This window comes from Odocoileus virginianus, chromosome 7, assembly GCF_023699985.2.
Source record: "Odocoileus virginianus isolate 20LAN1187 ecotype Illinois chromosome 7, Ovbor_1.2, whole genome shotgun sequence".
Classification (NCBI taxonomy): Eukaryota; Metazoa; Chordata; class Mammalia; order Artiodactyla; family Cervidae; genus Odocoileus; species Odocoileus virginianus.
In genome coordinates this window covers 16593555-16609964 of record NC_069680.1, presented here as the reverse complement: position 1 = coordinate 16609964, position 16410 = coordinate 16593555, and the positions used below count along the sequence as shown (strand labels likewise).

General features: G+C 36.8%; 1 protein-coding gene across 3 annotated transcripts in view; it reads right to left on the bottom strand.

Annotated features, from left to right (window-relative positions):
* NHLRC2 (NHL repeat containing 2) overlaps positions 1 to 16410 on the bottom strand; it is a 62974-nt gene that overhangs the window by 25875 nt on the left and 20689 nt on the right. For all 3 annotated transcript variants that reach the window (XM_020876395.2, XM_070470220.1, XM_020876394.2), the window contains exons 3-5: positions 15915 to 16370; positions 13473 to 13594; positions 1881 to 2010 (exon numbers count right to left, since the gene is read on the bottom strand). In XM_020876395.2, the coding sequence (XP_020732054.2) occupies positions 1881 to 2010; positions 13473 to 13594; positions 15915 to 16370 (708 nt within the window). The remainder of the gene's footprint in view (positions 1 to 1880; positions 2011 to 13472; positions 13595 to 15914; positions 16371 to 16410) is intronic.

Below are 16410 nucleotides of genomic sequence, written 5' to 3'. Positions count from 1 at the left end.
TACGGATGTTTCTCCTGGCAATCTTGATTCCAGTTCGGCATTTTGCATGATGTACCCTGCACATACGTTAAATAAGTAGGGTGACAATATACAGCCTTGACATACTCCTTTCCCAATTTGGAACCAGTCTGTTGTTCCATGTCTGGTTCTAACTGTTGCTTCTTGACCTGCATACATATTTCTCAGGAGACAGGTAAAAGGTGGTCTCGTATTCCCATCTCTTTAAACTGTTAAGTTAAATGCAGAGCCATATGCTTTTAATGATGCTTCCCAGGTGGTGCTACTGGTAAAGAAACTGCCTGCCAATGCAGGGGATACAAGAGATGTGGGTTCGATCCCTTGGTCAGGAAGATCCCTGGAGGAGGGCACAGCAAACCTCACTAGTATTCTTGTCTGGAGAATCCCATGGACAGAGGAGCCTGGCAGGCTGCAGTTCATAGGGTTGTACAGAGTTAGACGTGACTGAAGCAACTTAGCATGCACGCATGCTTTTAATGATCTATTGAGCTAAGGTAGCACTCATTTCCTTTCTAAAAACTGAGCCTAATAAAGATATAAGCCTCAGCACATCACTCCAGTTAGAAGCTGAAGGAGTACTTGTCAACAGAGCCAATATTTTCCTTGGAAAGCAATTTGGGTACACTCTCAATATGAAATAAACAACCAGAAATTCCATGCCATAAAGTAGGACCGAACAATTTCTAGCCTAGAAAAATATGTAAGTACTCTACTAAATGAATCCAACATAGTAAAGCATCTGGTAAAGTACACCCAATTTTTAAACAATATAAATTCTGATTATAGGCAGGATTAGACAGTGTTTGTCTTTCTCTGATATACTTCACATAGTATAACACCTTCTAGATCCATCCACGGTGTCACAGATGGCAAGATTTCATTCTTTTCTATGACTGACTAATATTCCAGTATATAGAAGTATTATTATTTTTTTAAACTACTCAAAATAAGCTATAATTATTAAATTAAAATTTTAATAATCTAAAAAAAAACCCGTCATTTCTTGATTTGCTTTTTCACATGGCAGTAAATAAAAAGGACATTGTTAAACAGTATACTGCATGAATAATCTTTTGAAATTTTGAAACTATAATCCTTCCAATTTAAGAATATTCAGAACTATCTTAATTGAAAACTGCAACTAAGATGAAATTCTTTAACATTAGAGAAATATAAAGTAAGCCAGAAAGATAAAGACCATTACAGTATACTAACACATATATATGGACTTTAGAAAGATGGTAACGATAACCCTATATGCAAAACAGAAAAAGAGACTCAGATGTATGGAACAGACTTGTGGACTCTGGGAGAAGGTGAGGGTGGGATGTTTCAGGAGAACAGCATTGAAACATGTATATTATCTAGGGTGAAACAGATCACCAGCCTAGGTTGGGTGCATGAGACAAGTGCTCGGGCCTGGTGCACTGGGAAGACCCAGAGGGATTGGGTGGAGAGGGAGGTGGGAGGGGGGACTGGGATGGGGAGTACATGTAAATCCATGGCTAATTCATATCAATGTATAACAAAAACTACTGTAATGATGTAAAGTAATTAGCCTCCAACTAATAAAAAATTAAAAAAAAAATAATAAAAAAATTAAAAAAAAAAAGAGAAATATATAATCTATCTTGTATATAAAATATGCATGTAATGTCACATGTTATATATAAAGATATAGTTATCCTACCTTCTATATATTATTGGTAGCTTTGCTTTTATGCAATTAACAAATCCCAAGTCATGGATATAAAAGCATAAAGTAACTAGTAACAATTAATCCAAATGAATGTTCCTATAATATTTTTAAAATCTTATTTTAACTCAGCAAAATTTACTTATTTAGTATCAAGTTTACATACCTGACCTTCCAAAAACTACATCCCAAGGGGAACTAATGGGCTGTTCATCTCCTTTAGCTCCACCTTCTTTATCTGTACCTTGAATTCCAATTCCAGCCACAGTGCTCACCATCTCAGCTTCTAGGTCAATCTATAGAAATTAATACAGGTTTTATACAATGCATCTATTTCCAACAGAACATATAGAAAACATGTGCTTTATTTACACTATGTGTGAACTTATATATTAAAAAACTGAGTGGTTTTAGTATATAAAATAAAAAAGGAAACGTGCAACATAAATACTTTAAAAAAAAGCTTAAGAAAAAAGGCTTATCAAGTACATGGTGATCTTGTTATTAAAATGCACAAAACTTAGTCCTTTTCATTTCTCTATCCATCCACTCCCCAACTTTCCTCTCACCCACTCGCCTTCATCATGCCTCTACCAAAACTGGAATTGAACTCAACTATAAAATATTTTAAAAGAAGGTGACATTTGAAAATGTAAAGCAGCATCAAGAAAAACACTTCTTAAAATTAAATGCATATTTAAATTGTGCTTGGTTAGTAATTGACACATTTAGAGCTTAACATGTGGTAAGCACTGACCTCATCTATCCATCCAAACTCATATACCTCTATAACTGTGATTTTGATTATTTCAGAGGAAACTGAGGCACAGATCATTAAGTAAGATCCCAATACCCCACAGCCAGTAAGTCCAGGATCTTGGATCTGAACCACTTCCAGCTCTACTACATGCTTCTGCATCATAAACCAAAAAACTAATGCATTCTACCAAGAAAAAAAAAGATGCTCTTGTTTCATGAGACTTTTCAACATCTTATGAAAATTTTCAAACAGAGAAAAGCTGAAAGAATTTAACTCGAGTGCTTCATTTTTTCAGAGCTCCGTTTTCCTTTATTTGAGGCAAAACTTACAACAAAATGTACAAATCATAAGTGTATCATCTGATAAATTCTCACAGATACATAAACTTGTGTAGTCCCAACGTACATAGATACAGAATGTTACCATCACTCCAGAAAGTTCCCTCACACCTCTTTCCAGTCATCCCCAAACCCAGTGGCAAACAGTATTAATTTTTTTTTCCATCATAGATTAGCTGTAACTCTTCTAGGATTTCAGATAAATGAAATGATACAGTAATGTACTCTTTTTGTAAGGCTTCTTTAACGTGTTTGAAATTTATTCATGTTCCTTCTGATTGCTGAATGGTATTCCATCAAAGGAATCTATCACAGCTCATTTACATATTTTTTTAAAATGTATTATTATTTATTCGGCTGCACTGGGTCTTAGTTGAGGCATGTGGGATCTTTAGTTGCAGCATGTGATAACTAGCTTTCTGACCAGGGATTGAACCTGGGCCCCCTGCCTTGGGAGCTCAGGGTCTTAGCCACTGCACTACCAAGTCCCTCATTTATATATTTTCTTACCGATAGACACCTGGACTACTTCCAGCTTGGGGACCTTTAAGTAGGGATGCTGTCAATGTTCTTATATAGCCTTTTTGTGGACATGCTTTCACTTTTCTTGGATATGTACACAGGACAATAACTGCTATGTTATAGGGCAGGTATATTAGCAGCTTGATATAAAAACTTCCAGAAGATTTTCTCCAATGGTCTATCATTTTCTATTGCCACCAATAATGTATGAGAGTTCAAATTGCTCCACATCTTCGCCAACCTCTGGTATCATTTTGTTTTTATTTTTTATTGAAGGATAATTACTTTACAGAATTTTGTTGTTTTCTGTCAAACCTCAACATGAATCAGCCATAGGTATACATATATTCCCTCCCTTTTGAACTTCCTTCCAATCTCCCAGTCTTTTTAATTTTAATCATTACAGTGGCTATACAGTGATATTTATTGTGGTTTGAACTCACATTTCCTTCTCAACTTACAACGTTGATCATTTTTCTACGTACTTGTGGTTACTGTCATATCTTCTTTTGAAAATGTTAAAATCTTTGGCTCATTTTTTATTGGGTTGTCATCCCATTTTTCAGTCGTAGATACCTTTATATTACACGGATACTGATCCTCTTCATAGATGTATTTTTGTGAATTTTTGTGACTATTTTCTGATAAAATAAGGTGAAAGGCCACAGCCTAATTATTTTGTGGCCACACCATGTGGTTTGTGGGATCTTAGTTCCCCAACTAGGAGCTGAAGTGGGCCCTCAGAAGTGAAAGCACAGAGTCCTAACCACTGGACCGCCAGGAAATTCCCACGGCTTTTCACTTTAACAGTAAATTTTAATAATAAGCAGAAGTTTTATAGTTAGATAAATGTGAATCTACAGGTTTTCTTCTTTTGTGATTTTTGTTACTGTGTCCTGTCTTTGAGAGACCTTTGCCTACATGCAAGTCACAAAGATATTCCTGTACGTTTTCTTCTAAAACCTTCACAGTTTTAGCATTTACATTTAGGTCTGCGATGCATCTTGAACTGATGCTTGCACATGGTGTGTGAAGCAGGGGTCATGTTTATTTTTTCCCCATGTGGGTATTTAGTTGTTTTAGTACAATGTGCAGAAATGACTCTCCTTTCTCCCGACTGACTGTTTTGATGCTTTTTTAGAAGATCAAGTAATTGCATAGGTGTATGGTTACCCCTAGGTGCTGTGTTTTTTTTTTAACTGATCTATATATCTATCCTTATGAAACTATCACTTGTTTTGATTAGTATGTAGTATAGCATTAGTATACTGCATAGCATTATAGGGTCTTGAAATCAGGTAGTACGAGTCTTTTAACTTTGTTCTTTTTCAACAGTGTTTTAGATGTAATAATCCTTGGCTTACATTTCCACATAAATTTTAGAACCCTTTTGTTAATATCTACCCAAAAAGTCAGGGTGTTTGGATTGGGACTGCATTAAGTCTATAGATCAATTTAGAACAAAATGAATTCTAATACTGAGTTTTGCAGTCCAATACTGAGTTAATTTTTCTCAGTTCAGTTCAGTTACTCAGTCATGTCAGACTCTTTGTGACCTCACGGACTGCAGCACGCCAGGCCTCCCACTCCAGCATCACCTTCTGGAGCTTGCTCAATCAAACTCATGTCCTACAGCATTGAAACATGTATATTATCTAGGGTGAAACAGATCACCAGCCCAGGTTGGGTACATGAGACAAGTGCTAGGGCCTGGTGCACTGGGAAGACCCAGAGGGATCGGGTGGAGAGGGAGGTGGGAGGGGGGACTGGGATGGGGAATACATGTGGGTCCATGGCTGATTCACTTCAATGTATAGCAAAAACTACTGTAATGATGTAAAGTAATTAGCCTCCAACTAATAAAAATAAATAAAACAACTCATGTCCTTTGAATCAGTGATACCAACCAACCATCTCATCCTCAGCTGTCCCCTTCTCCTCCTGCCTTCAATCTTTCCCAGCATCAGGGTGTTTTCAAATGAGTCAGTTCTTTGCATCAGGTGGCCAAAGGATTGGAACTTCAGCTTCAGCATCAGTCCTTCCAATGAATATTCAGGACTGATTTTCTTTAGGATTGACTGGTTTGATCTCCTTGAAGTCCAAGGGACTCTCAAGAGTTTACTCCAAAGACAGATACACAGATCAATGGAACAAAATAGAAAGCCCAGAGATAAATCCACGAACCTACGGACACCTTACCTTTGACAAAGGAGGCAAGAATATACAATGGAGAAAAGACAATCTCTTTAACAAGTAGTGCTGGGAAAACTGGTCATCCACTTGTAAAAGAATGAAACTAGAACACTTTCTAACACCATACACAAAAATAAACTCAAAATGGATTAAAGATCTAAACATAAGACCAGAAACTACAAAACTCCCAGAGGAAAACATAGGCAAAACACTCTCCGACATAAACAGCAGGATCCTATATGACCCTCCTCCCAGAGTACTGGAAATAAAAGCAAAAATAAACCAATGGGACCTAGTTAAACTTAAAAGCTTTTGCACAGCGAAGGAAACCATAAGCAAGGTGAAAAGACAGCCTTCAGAATGGGAGAAAATAATAGCAAACAAAGCAACTGACAAAGAATTAATCTCAAAAATATACAAGCAACTCCTGAAGCTCAATTCCAGAAAAATAAACAACCCAATCAAAAAATGGGCCAAAGAACTAAACAGACATTTCTCCAAAGAAGACATACAGATGGCTAACAAACACATGAAAAGATGCTCAACATCACTCATTATCAGAGAAATGCAGATCAAAACCACAATGAGGTACCATTTCACACAAGTCAGAATGGCTGCTGTCCAAAAATCTACAAGCAATAAATGCTGGAGAGGGTGTGGAGAAAAGGGAACCCTCTTACACTGTTGGTGGGAATGCAAACTTGTACAGCCACTGTGGAGAACAGTGTGGAGATTTCTTAAAAAACTGGAAATAGAACTGCCATATGACCCAGCAATCCCACTGCTGGGCATACACACCGAGGAAACCAGATCTGAAAGAGACACGTGTGCCCCAATGTTCATTGCAGCACTGTTTATAATAGCCAGGACATGGAAGCAATATAGATGCCCATCAGCAGATGACTGGATAAGAAAGCTGTGGTACATATACACAATGGAATATTACTCAGTCATTAAAAAGAATACATTTGAATTAGTTCTAATGAGGTGGATGAAACTGGAGCCTATTATACAGAGTGAAGTAAGCAAGAAAGAAAAACACCAATACAGTATACTAATGCATATATATGGAATTTAGAAAGATGGTAACAGTGACCCTATACCTGAGACAGCAAAAGAGACACAGATGTATAGAACAGTCTTTTGGACTCTGTGGGAGAGGGCGAGGGTGGGATGATTTGGGAGAATGACATTGAAACATGTATATTATCATGTGAAATGGATCGCCAGTCCAGGTCCGATGCATGAGACAGGGTGCTCGGGGCTGGTGCACTGGGATGGCCCACAGGGATGGGATGGGGAGGGAGGTGGGAGGGTTGTTCAGGATGGGGAACACATGTACACCTGTGGCGGATTCATGTCAATGTATGGCAAAACCAGTACAATTAAAAAAAAAAAAGAAGAGTTTACTCCAACACCACAGTGCAAAAGCATCGATTCTTCAGCGCTCAGTTTTCTTTATGCTACAACTCTCATATCCATACATGACAACTGGAAAAATGATAGCTTCAACTAGACGGACCTTTGTTGGCAAAGTAATGTCTCTGCTTTTTAATATGCTGTCTAGGTTGGTCATAGCTTTTCTTCCAAGGAGCAAGCGTCTTTGAATTTCATGGCTGCAGTCACCATCTGCGGTGACTGCAATGTTTTATAGTTATGTATTTCTAAAAATTTATTCCAATATTCTGTTTTGGTTGCTAAGTAAGCAGAATTTTAAAATTCCATTTCCAGTTGACCGTTGCTGCTGCTGCTAAGTCACTTCAGTCGTGTCCGATTCTGTGCGACCCCATAGACAGCAGCCCACCAGGCTCCCCCGTCCCTGGGATTCTCCAGACAAGAACACTGGAGTGGGTTGCCATTTCCTTCTCCACTGCATGAAAGTGAAAAGTGAAAGTGAAGTCGCTCAGTCGTGTCCGACTCTTAGCGACCCCATGGACTGCAGCCTACCAGGCTCCTCCATCCATGGGATTTTGCAGGCAAGAGTACTGGAGTGGGTTGCCATTGCCTTTGCAGTTCAGTTCAGTTCAGTTCAGTCGCTTAGTCGTGTCCGACTCTTTGTGACCCCATGAATCGCTGCACGCCAGGCCTCCCTGTCCATCACCAACTCCCAGAGCCTACTCAAACTCATGTCCATCGAGTTGGTGATGCCATCCAGCCATCTCATCCTCTGATGTCCCCTTCTCCTCCTGCCTCCAATCCCTTCCAGCATCAGGGTCTTTTCCAATGAGTCAACTCTTCGCATGAGGTGGCCAAAGTGCTGGAGTTTCAGCTTCAGCATCAGTCCTTCCAATGAACACCCAGGGTTGATTTCCTTTAGGATGGACTGGTTGGATCTCCTTGCAGTCCAAGGGACTCTCAAGAGTCTCCTCCAACACAATAGTTCAAAAGCATCAATTTTTCGGTGCTCAGCTTTCTTCACAGTCCAACTCTCACGTCCATACATGACCACTGGAAGAACCATAGCCTTGACCAGATGGACCTTTGTTACTAGTATATAAAAATAAAGATCTTTTTACATTGACTTTGTAGTTTGTAACCTTCCCAAATTCACTTATTAGTTCCAGTAACTTTGCATAGATTTCTCAGAATCTTCTATGTACATGACATGTCTCTGGCAAATAGTTGTTATTCTTCCTTTTTATCCTATATGCCTTCTATTCCTCTTTTTTGCGTCATTATAATGGCTAGTACTTTCAGTACAATGTCTAATAGGCATGATGAACGTGATCATGCCTTGTCTTGTTCCCAACCATGAGGCGAAAGTATTCAATACTTTGCATTAACTGTAGCTGTAGGCTTTTTGTAGACGGCATTTATCCTATTGCGGACATTCATTTCCATTTCAGGTTTATTAATTTTAACATGATTAAATGTTTCCCGCTGTTTTTCTGAACCTAGTAAAGCATCAGATGGCTATTTCATTGTTATTATGGTAAATTACATTGATTTATTTTGGTGATATCCTCTTGCATTATTTTTAGTAGCTGCTCTATAATCTTTTGAAATTATAAAAAATGTTCATCAATGTAACTTTATATTTTTATTGCAACATATAATCTGCAAAAATACAATTAGCAGCCAGGGATGAGTTCTTGAAATAGATCTTGATTTAAGACTTCCCTGGTGGCTCAGGTGGTAAAGTGTCTGTCTACAATGCGGGACACCTGGGTTCGATGCCTGGGTCAGGAAGATCCCCTGGAGAAGGAAATGACAACCCAATCCAGTACTCTTGCCTGGAAAATCCCATGGACGGAGGAGCCTGGTAGGCTACAGTCCATGTGGTTGAAAAGAGTCGGACACGACTGAGCAACTTCACTTTCACTTTCTTTTCACAGAAATTGACAGGATAGTTTAAAAATTCATCTTGGAGAAAGCCTGGGCCTAGGTAATGTTATAGGAGTTTTAATAAATATTCAAAAACCATTAATTCCTATGTGAGACAAATTATTACAAAGAAACAGAAAATAAAAAAAGAAAAAAAACTAACTTCGATGAGATCAGTATGACCTTGATTCCAAAATCAGGTGAGAACAGTACAAGAAAATATAGAATTTATGAATATGAATTTTATAACATTGAATGTAATTTTGGATAATCAAATCTAATTTGGCTTTTAAAAAATCATGATTAGGTAAGTTTTATTCCAGGGATAAAAAGATGATTCAACATCAAATACACCTAATAATATAATTCATCACATCAGTATACTAAGGGCAAAAAACTATACAATTATTTCCATAAATGCATAAATTATTTCCAGAAAATGCATTTAATAAATCATATAATAATTCTTAGTAACTAAGAGAAAATTTCTTAAGTTCATAAATATTTTATCTCCCAAAGCTACAGAAAATGCATGTAAACTTCTGGAGAAAGTTTACATGCATTCTACTTAAGACTATGAGCATGACAAGATATCTACTATTACCATAATGCTTAAAAGCAATAATAATAAAAGTAATGAAGTATAAAAATGAAAAGGGAAAAGATAAAACTGTTGTGTGTTTTTTTCAAACAATATATTCACATGAGAAGGAAACAGAAGTTTTTGCAGAAATGGATAAGGTGATCCTAAAATTCTTATAGAATTGTGAGGGATTTAGGAACGGTCAAAAGATGTTGACAAAGAAGTAAGTAGGAGGACTCATACTTTCTGATTTCACAACTTATTAAGTTATGGCGATCAAAACAGTGTGATATTACCATAAAGGCAGATAAACAGACCAATGGAATAGATGTGAAAGTCTGGATATAAACCCATGCAAGTATGAATAATTGATTTTCTAAAGGCTGCCAAGACTACTCAAAGGAGAAAGAACAGTCTCTTCCATAAACAGTTCTGGGATAACTAGATGTCCACATGTAAAAGAATGAAGTTGAACCCTTAGCTATGACAAACCTAGACTGCATATTAAAAAGCAGAGACAAAGGTCCATCTAGTCGAAGGTATGATTTTTCCAGTAGTCATGTATGGATATGACAGTTGGACCATAAAGAATGCTGAGCGTTGAAAACTGATGCTTTGAACTGTAGTACTGGAGAAGACTACTGAGAGTCCCTTGGACTGCAAGGAGATCAAACCAGTCCATCCTGAAGGAAATCAGTCCTAAATATTCATTGGAAGGACTGATGCTGAAGCTGAAGCTCCAATCCTTTGGCCACCTGATGCAAAGAACTGACTCATTTGAAAAGGCCCTGATGCTGGGAAAGATTGAAGGCAGGAGGAGAAGGGGACAACAGAGGGCAAGACAGTAGGATGGCATCACCAACTCAATGGACATGAGTTTGAGCGAGCTCCAGGAGATGGTGAAGGACAGGGAAGCCTGGCACGCTGCAGTCCATGGGGGTCACAAAGGGTCGGAATGAGTGACTGAACAACAACCACCACCCAAAAGAAATAAAAATGTATGCCCACACAAAACTTCTATGTGAATTATCTGTAATAGCCAAAAATTGGAAACACCCTAAATGTCAACAACTGGTTACTGGATAAAATGTGGTTTATGCACACAATGGAATGCTCTTCAGCAGTATAAAGGAACTCCTGACATGTTACATCATCAGTGAACCTCAAAAATATTACACAGAATGACAGAAGCCAGACACACAGACCATACATTATATGATTCTATTTATATAAATGTTCACAAGAGGCAAATTTATAGACATAGAAACTGGGGGGTAGAAATGGGGATTAATTATAACTGGGTATGAGGGTTCTTACTAGGAAGATGAAAATGTTCTAAAACTGATTTATGATAATGGTTTCACAACTTGTTAAATTTACTAAAAATTCCTGAATTATATACTTGAAATGGGTGACCTTTATTCTATGAAAAATGTATCACAATAAAGTTCTTAAAATACTACAGATTTTATAAGGTCAGTTCAGTTCAGTTCAGTCGCTCAGTCGTGTCCGACTCTTTGCGACCCCATGAATCGCTGCACGCCAGGCCTCCCTGTCCATCACCAACTCCCAGAGCCTACTCAAACTCATGTCCATCGAGTTGGTGATGCCATCCAGCCATCTCATCCTCTGATGTCCCCTTCTCCTCCTGCCTCCAATCCCTTCCAGCATCAGGGTCTTTTCCAATGAGTCAACTCTTCGCATGAGGTGGCCAAAGTGCTGGAGTTTCAGCTTCAGCATCAGTCCTTCCAATGAACACCCAGGGTTGATTTCCTTTAGGATGGACTGGTTGGATCTCCTTGCAGTCCAAGGGACTCTCAAGAGTTTATTCCAAAACCACAGTTCAAAAGCATCAATTTTTTGGTGCTCAGCTTTCTTCACAGTCCAACTCTCACACCCATACATGACCACTGGAAGAACCATAGCCTTGACCAGATGGACCTTGGTTGGCAAAGTAATGTCTCTGCTTTTTAATATGCTATCTAGGTTGGTCATAACTTTCCTTCCAAGGAGTAAGCATCTTTTAATTTCATGGCTGCAGTCACCATCTGCAGTGATTTTGGAGCCCCCAAAAATAAAGGTCACATACAAATAAAATACTACAGGTTTTATAAGGTCACAAACAAATAAAAAGATGTGAATCAAACACATCAAAAAGGCTGCCTATAGGTATACTTATGCACAGGGAACGGCAGGGGAAACAGAAATGGAGATGAGGAGGAGTTTAAAAATAAATAAGTAAGTTATTTCTAACAAGAAACAGGCTGACATGGAACAATGATGTTTGTGAGGTATAAACATAGGAGTGTGATCCACCCTCTGCAAATGGGATCTTAAAAACGTAAAGTAAACATTTTTATAGATTTAAAAAGAGAGGAAGAAATAATTCTACATCATTTCCTTTTCCTGAAGATACTGTCATATAATATAAAAATGACTCCAAGTAACCTATATTTGTTATGATGATTATGCTATCAATACTTTAGAACCCACTAAGTTCTAAAGCAAGAGAAATTAACGTGTAGTCAAAAAAGGACAAGTATTCCCTCTACCTTGTGGGCTAAATACCTTACTACCTCATTATTCTCTTCAATATCTACGGTACTCTGATGAATTTTAGAAGCACAGAACCCAAAAAAGATAATGATAAAGAAATACTGACCTTTAAGGAGCAACCCGAAGTACACAATGTTAAGTTATCAGTCCTATGAAAAGTTCTGCCAAATAGGGCTTCTTGGTCAAGTAAGCTTAGAAATACTGCACACATATCCCCCCACTAATGTATGCACAATATATTGGCATATTAAAATCTAAGAAATTCTCTAAGATGTTTAAAAAACAAATCTGCTTTAATTTACAAAGCCACAAAATCTTTTCCTCATGTAACATCTTTTCATATTAGGATAAACACACTTTAGAAAATGCTTCATTCAACAGATGTTACTTGCTCATAAATTCATTCAATAAATATCTATTAAATATACCTACTGTGGGCCAGGCTCTGTTTTAATTTAGGTGCTTAGAATTTCAGTAGTAAAGAAAACAAATTTCATGCCCGTGTGGGGATTTACATTACAGTGATTATTATCATTATATGTCCTACGTTTTTCCCTATTTTATGTATAATTATAAACTAAGTATATTAGTTGACAATTTTGTCAATATAAATAGGCAAAAACATCAAGAGAGAGAAATAGAAAAGCAAGGGAAGTGCCTGAAATAGTATGTTCAGACAGAATGGATTAGATGAACTTATTTTCCAAATAGATGGCACGTTAAAGAACGATAAATTACAGCCAAAATACTCATCTGTAAGAAATGCCTAAAATAACTAGGTAATACTATGCAGTCATATTCATATGACTAATATGGGGAAAAAGTTAAAGGAGAATGCAAAAATTATGTATATATATTATGATTCCATTTGTTTAAAAAGGAACATTCTCTAAAGACAAAATTAACTTGTGTATGAGTAGAAAACTTCCGAAGACACAAATTTTAACAATGGTTGGTTACCACTAGGGAGCCCAAATACTCAGGACTTTAAAACTCTTTAAGTATTACATCATTTAAAAAAAAAGATCATATATTGCTACTATAATGAGACTAAAAAATATTTAAGTCTAATTAACACATAAGTATTCTCAGAGAAAACATAAGGGCTGAAGGGAGGCAGAAATGTGTGTTTGTTTTTTTCCTAGATTTGAGAAAATTTAACTGAAAAGGGACAAAGCAACACTCACAAACTGATTAGGAAGATACCTCAAATTGAGAAGCCTTAGGGTGATTAGGCACATGACTTTGAAATAAAGGATTAAAAAAAGGACTTGATGGATTTGCCCTCTGTGACAATAGGCTGACCCACAGAAAAACAAGTTACATAAGAATAAAGTTAAAGCAAGTACCTCTGAGAAAAACTGAATGAGGATGATCTGAAATATTTAAGCAACACCCTCTCATTTCAAATATTTATGTAGCAAGTATATATAAGTTTTTCTGATTAGAAGTATTAAACCTTTATTTAAAATGGAAAATTACCTTTCTTATAAGGTGATTTTCTGTATCTGCCACATATATGATATTATTCATTATGGCTACACCTTGTGGTGAGTTAAAACTTGACTCTGAAAAGATTCCATCTTTTCTTCCCGGGTTGGGTCCTAAAAGACAAAGCAATCATAAGAGAAAAATTTTCTTATCTCAAAGTAAAACAAACAAACAAAAACCCGAAAATAAAAACTTGTATTTAAAGCTGGGATTTTAATATAAATGATACTTCTGCAGTCCATGGGGTCGCAGAGAGTCAGACATGACTGAGCCACTGAATAATAACAACAACCTAAAAACTAAACTGTTTCCCAAGATACCTGTTTTTCTCAGGAATAAGTTTTGCAAGTAACAGGACTTACTAGATAATGGTTACTGAAATACTTCAGTAGTGTGTATCAGAAGAAATTAATTCAAAAGGCATCTATTACCTAGACTAGAAAGAATTAAAAATAATTTAAATCTTTCAGCATCTAGATGAATGATTTTTAACAATTTTGGAACATAAACTCCTTCAATAGTAACAGTGAAAATTATGAGCCCTTCCCTTACAAAAATACACATGCCCATTAAATGTCTGTAGAAGGAAATGGCAACCCACGCCAGTACTCTTGTCTGGAGAATCCCATGGATGGAGAAGCCTGGTAGGTTACAGTCCATGGGGTCACTAAGAGTCGGACACGACTGCTCGACTTCACTTTCACTTTTCACTTTCAGAAGGAAATGACAACCCACTCCAGTGTTCTTGCCTGGAGAATCCCAGGGACAGAGGACCCTGGTGGGCTGCCGTCTATGGGGTCGCACAGAGTCAGTCACGACTGAAGCACCTTAGCAGCAGCAGCATTAAATGTCGCAAACAATTTCAAGGGGTTCACAGGTCGTGAGGATCGTTCAAGCATTCCTTAATAATAGCCCATGAATCCCAACTTAACAGACTTGGTTTAAACCCCAGCTCTACTTAGCTGTTGATCTAGGCAAGTTCTGTGTGACTTATAGCACTGTGTACATTAATACAGGTAAAGTGCTCAGAATAATGCCAGGTATATTTTGGTTGTTTGTTACTATTAATAACACTATCACTGTTGATGATGAGAGCTCTCTGAGGGGGAAAAAAGGGGAGAGTACTGTGGTCACCAGATTGGAGAGTACTAGGTACTATATAACTCCTTCACATATATTCTTGAGCCACATTAGCAGAGTAAAAGATAGTAGAATGAGACCACCACCACCAAGAATCTTTTAAAGCACATCTGATCAGTATCTCCTGAGTGCATCTGACCACAAAATTCTCTTTTAAAACTTGCAGAATAACTATAAATTTATCACAAGATAACAGTACTTCTAGAAACATGTATGGAAAAGGTAGTTTGCTGCTGGTTTCTCTGTTTAACAAAGGAGAATATCCATCTAAACTATTTTGAAAATTTGAGAAGCTATTAAAAAAACTTTTAATTATTTAAATGTAACTTGCTATAACACATGTTTTTGAGTAACAATTCTCTGCCTGTTACAAATTAAGATACAAAATTGCCAAAGCAAAATAAACAACACAGAACATACACAACAGAAACAACAAACAAATGCATTCAAGAGCTAAGGGAATATTATCTTGGCATAATAACAGCCCCAGGGCTTAGGGTATGATTAGTTTATTTGCATCCTTCCTTATGTACTAACAGTGCATGTGTGACTAAATCAAGACTGCAAAGAGATGAATTACTTTTCTATTTGACTAATATGTTGTTGGATGTCATTTCAGCCTGGATGAGCAGGATTAACAGTGTACTTAGTAGATTTTATTAATTAGGTAAGATGTCAACAAGAGCCCTTTTTAGATACAGACCAGGGAGATATGGAAGAAAATGACCTACGCCTATATGATACTTTTATTTTGCTACAACCAAAGGCAATGGATTCAAAAGTATGCTTAAGTTCTTATGGAAGGAGAGAAAAGTATAATGTTATACAAATCCTAGGTTATTTATTTTATAACCTAAGTCTCAAGTTCTTAGGGTATAATCTTGGTCTTAAAAAAGATATGGCTATATTTTGATGGAAAGGGAAATATAATACTTCCATATAAAATGCCCCAAATCTAAAATGTATACAATATTTTCATAAGATACAATAAAGTGGCAGTTTTTTGAACAAACAAGATGGGATATACAGATATACTTGAAAATTATACAAAAGATTTCCTCCTTTTGATCTTAATGGGATTTTTTTGGGTAGTTTTGGTTGTTTTTGAGGAAGTGAGAAGACATTAATTCAGATACCCCACATTAATTAACAGAATAATTTCTGATGAAGTTAACAGTCAATGTATATTGCCCTTCTGTAGTTATTTATAAATTTCCATTTTAATACATTTCTCTGAATAATTTTACATATATAATGTAAAATACATTACATATCATAATCAGCAAACTTTACCTCCAATGCTGTACTGAATTTGTCCATTCTTCCAGACGACCAAAATTCTATGATGTCCAGTGTCTGCTATTACCAGTCTATTAGAAACATGGTCCACTGTTATTTTGCCAGGAAACAGCAATGGTGACGGTGGCAAGGAATCTTTATAGAGTTTTATTCCAATTTTATTAGCTCTGATCTGTCCCCTGTCTTTGTAATACTTTAAAGCTATTGAAGTATATAAAAATAATTTCTCTTTATGTCCTTCTCCAATCAAAGAAAACAACATATTTCCACGGGGTCCAAGTATGATCAGAGTTGGCCAGCAGGAAACTTCTAGTTCTTGCCAAAGGCTGGCATCTGCATCATTAACCACAGGGTGGGTGATGTTGTATCGAAGAACAGCACTCCTAATATTATCCAGGACTTTTTCATTTGGAAACTTAGCCGAGTGAACACCAACAATCAAAAGACCATCTAAATGCAAAAAATTAAAAGTTGAACATTATTAAGTATT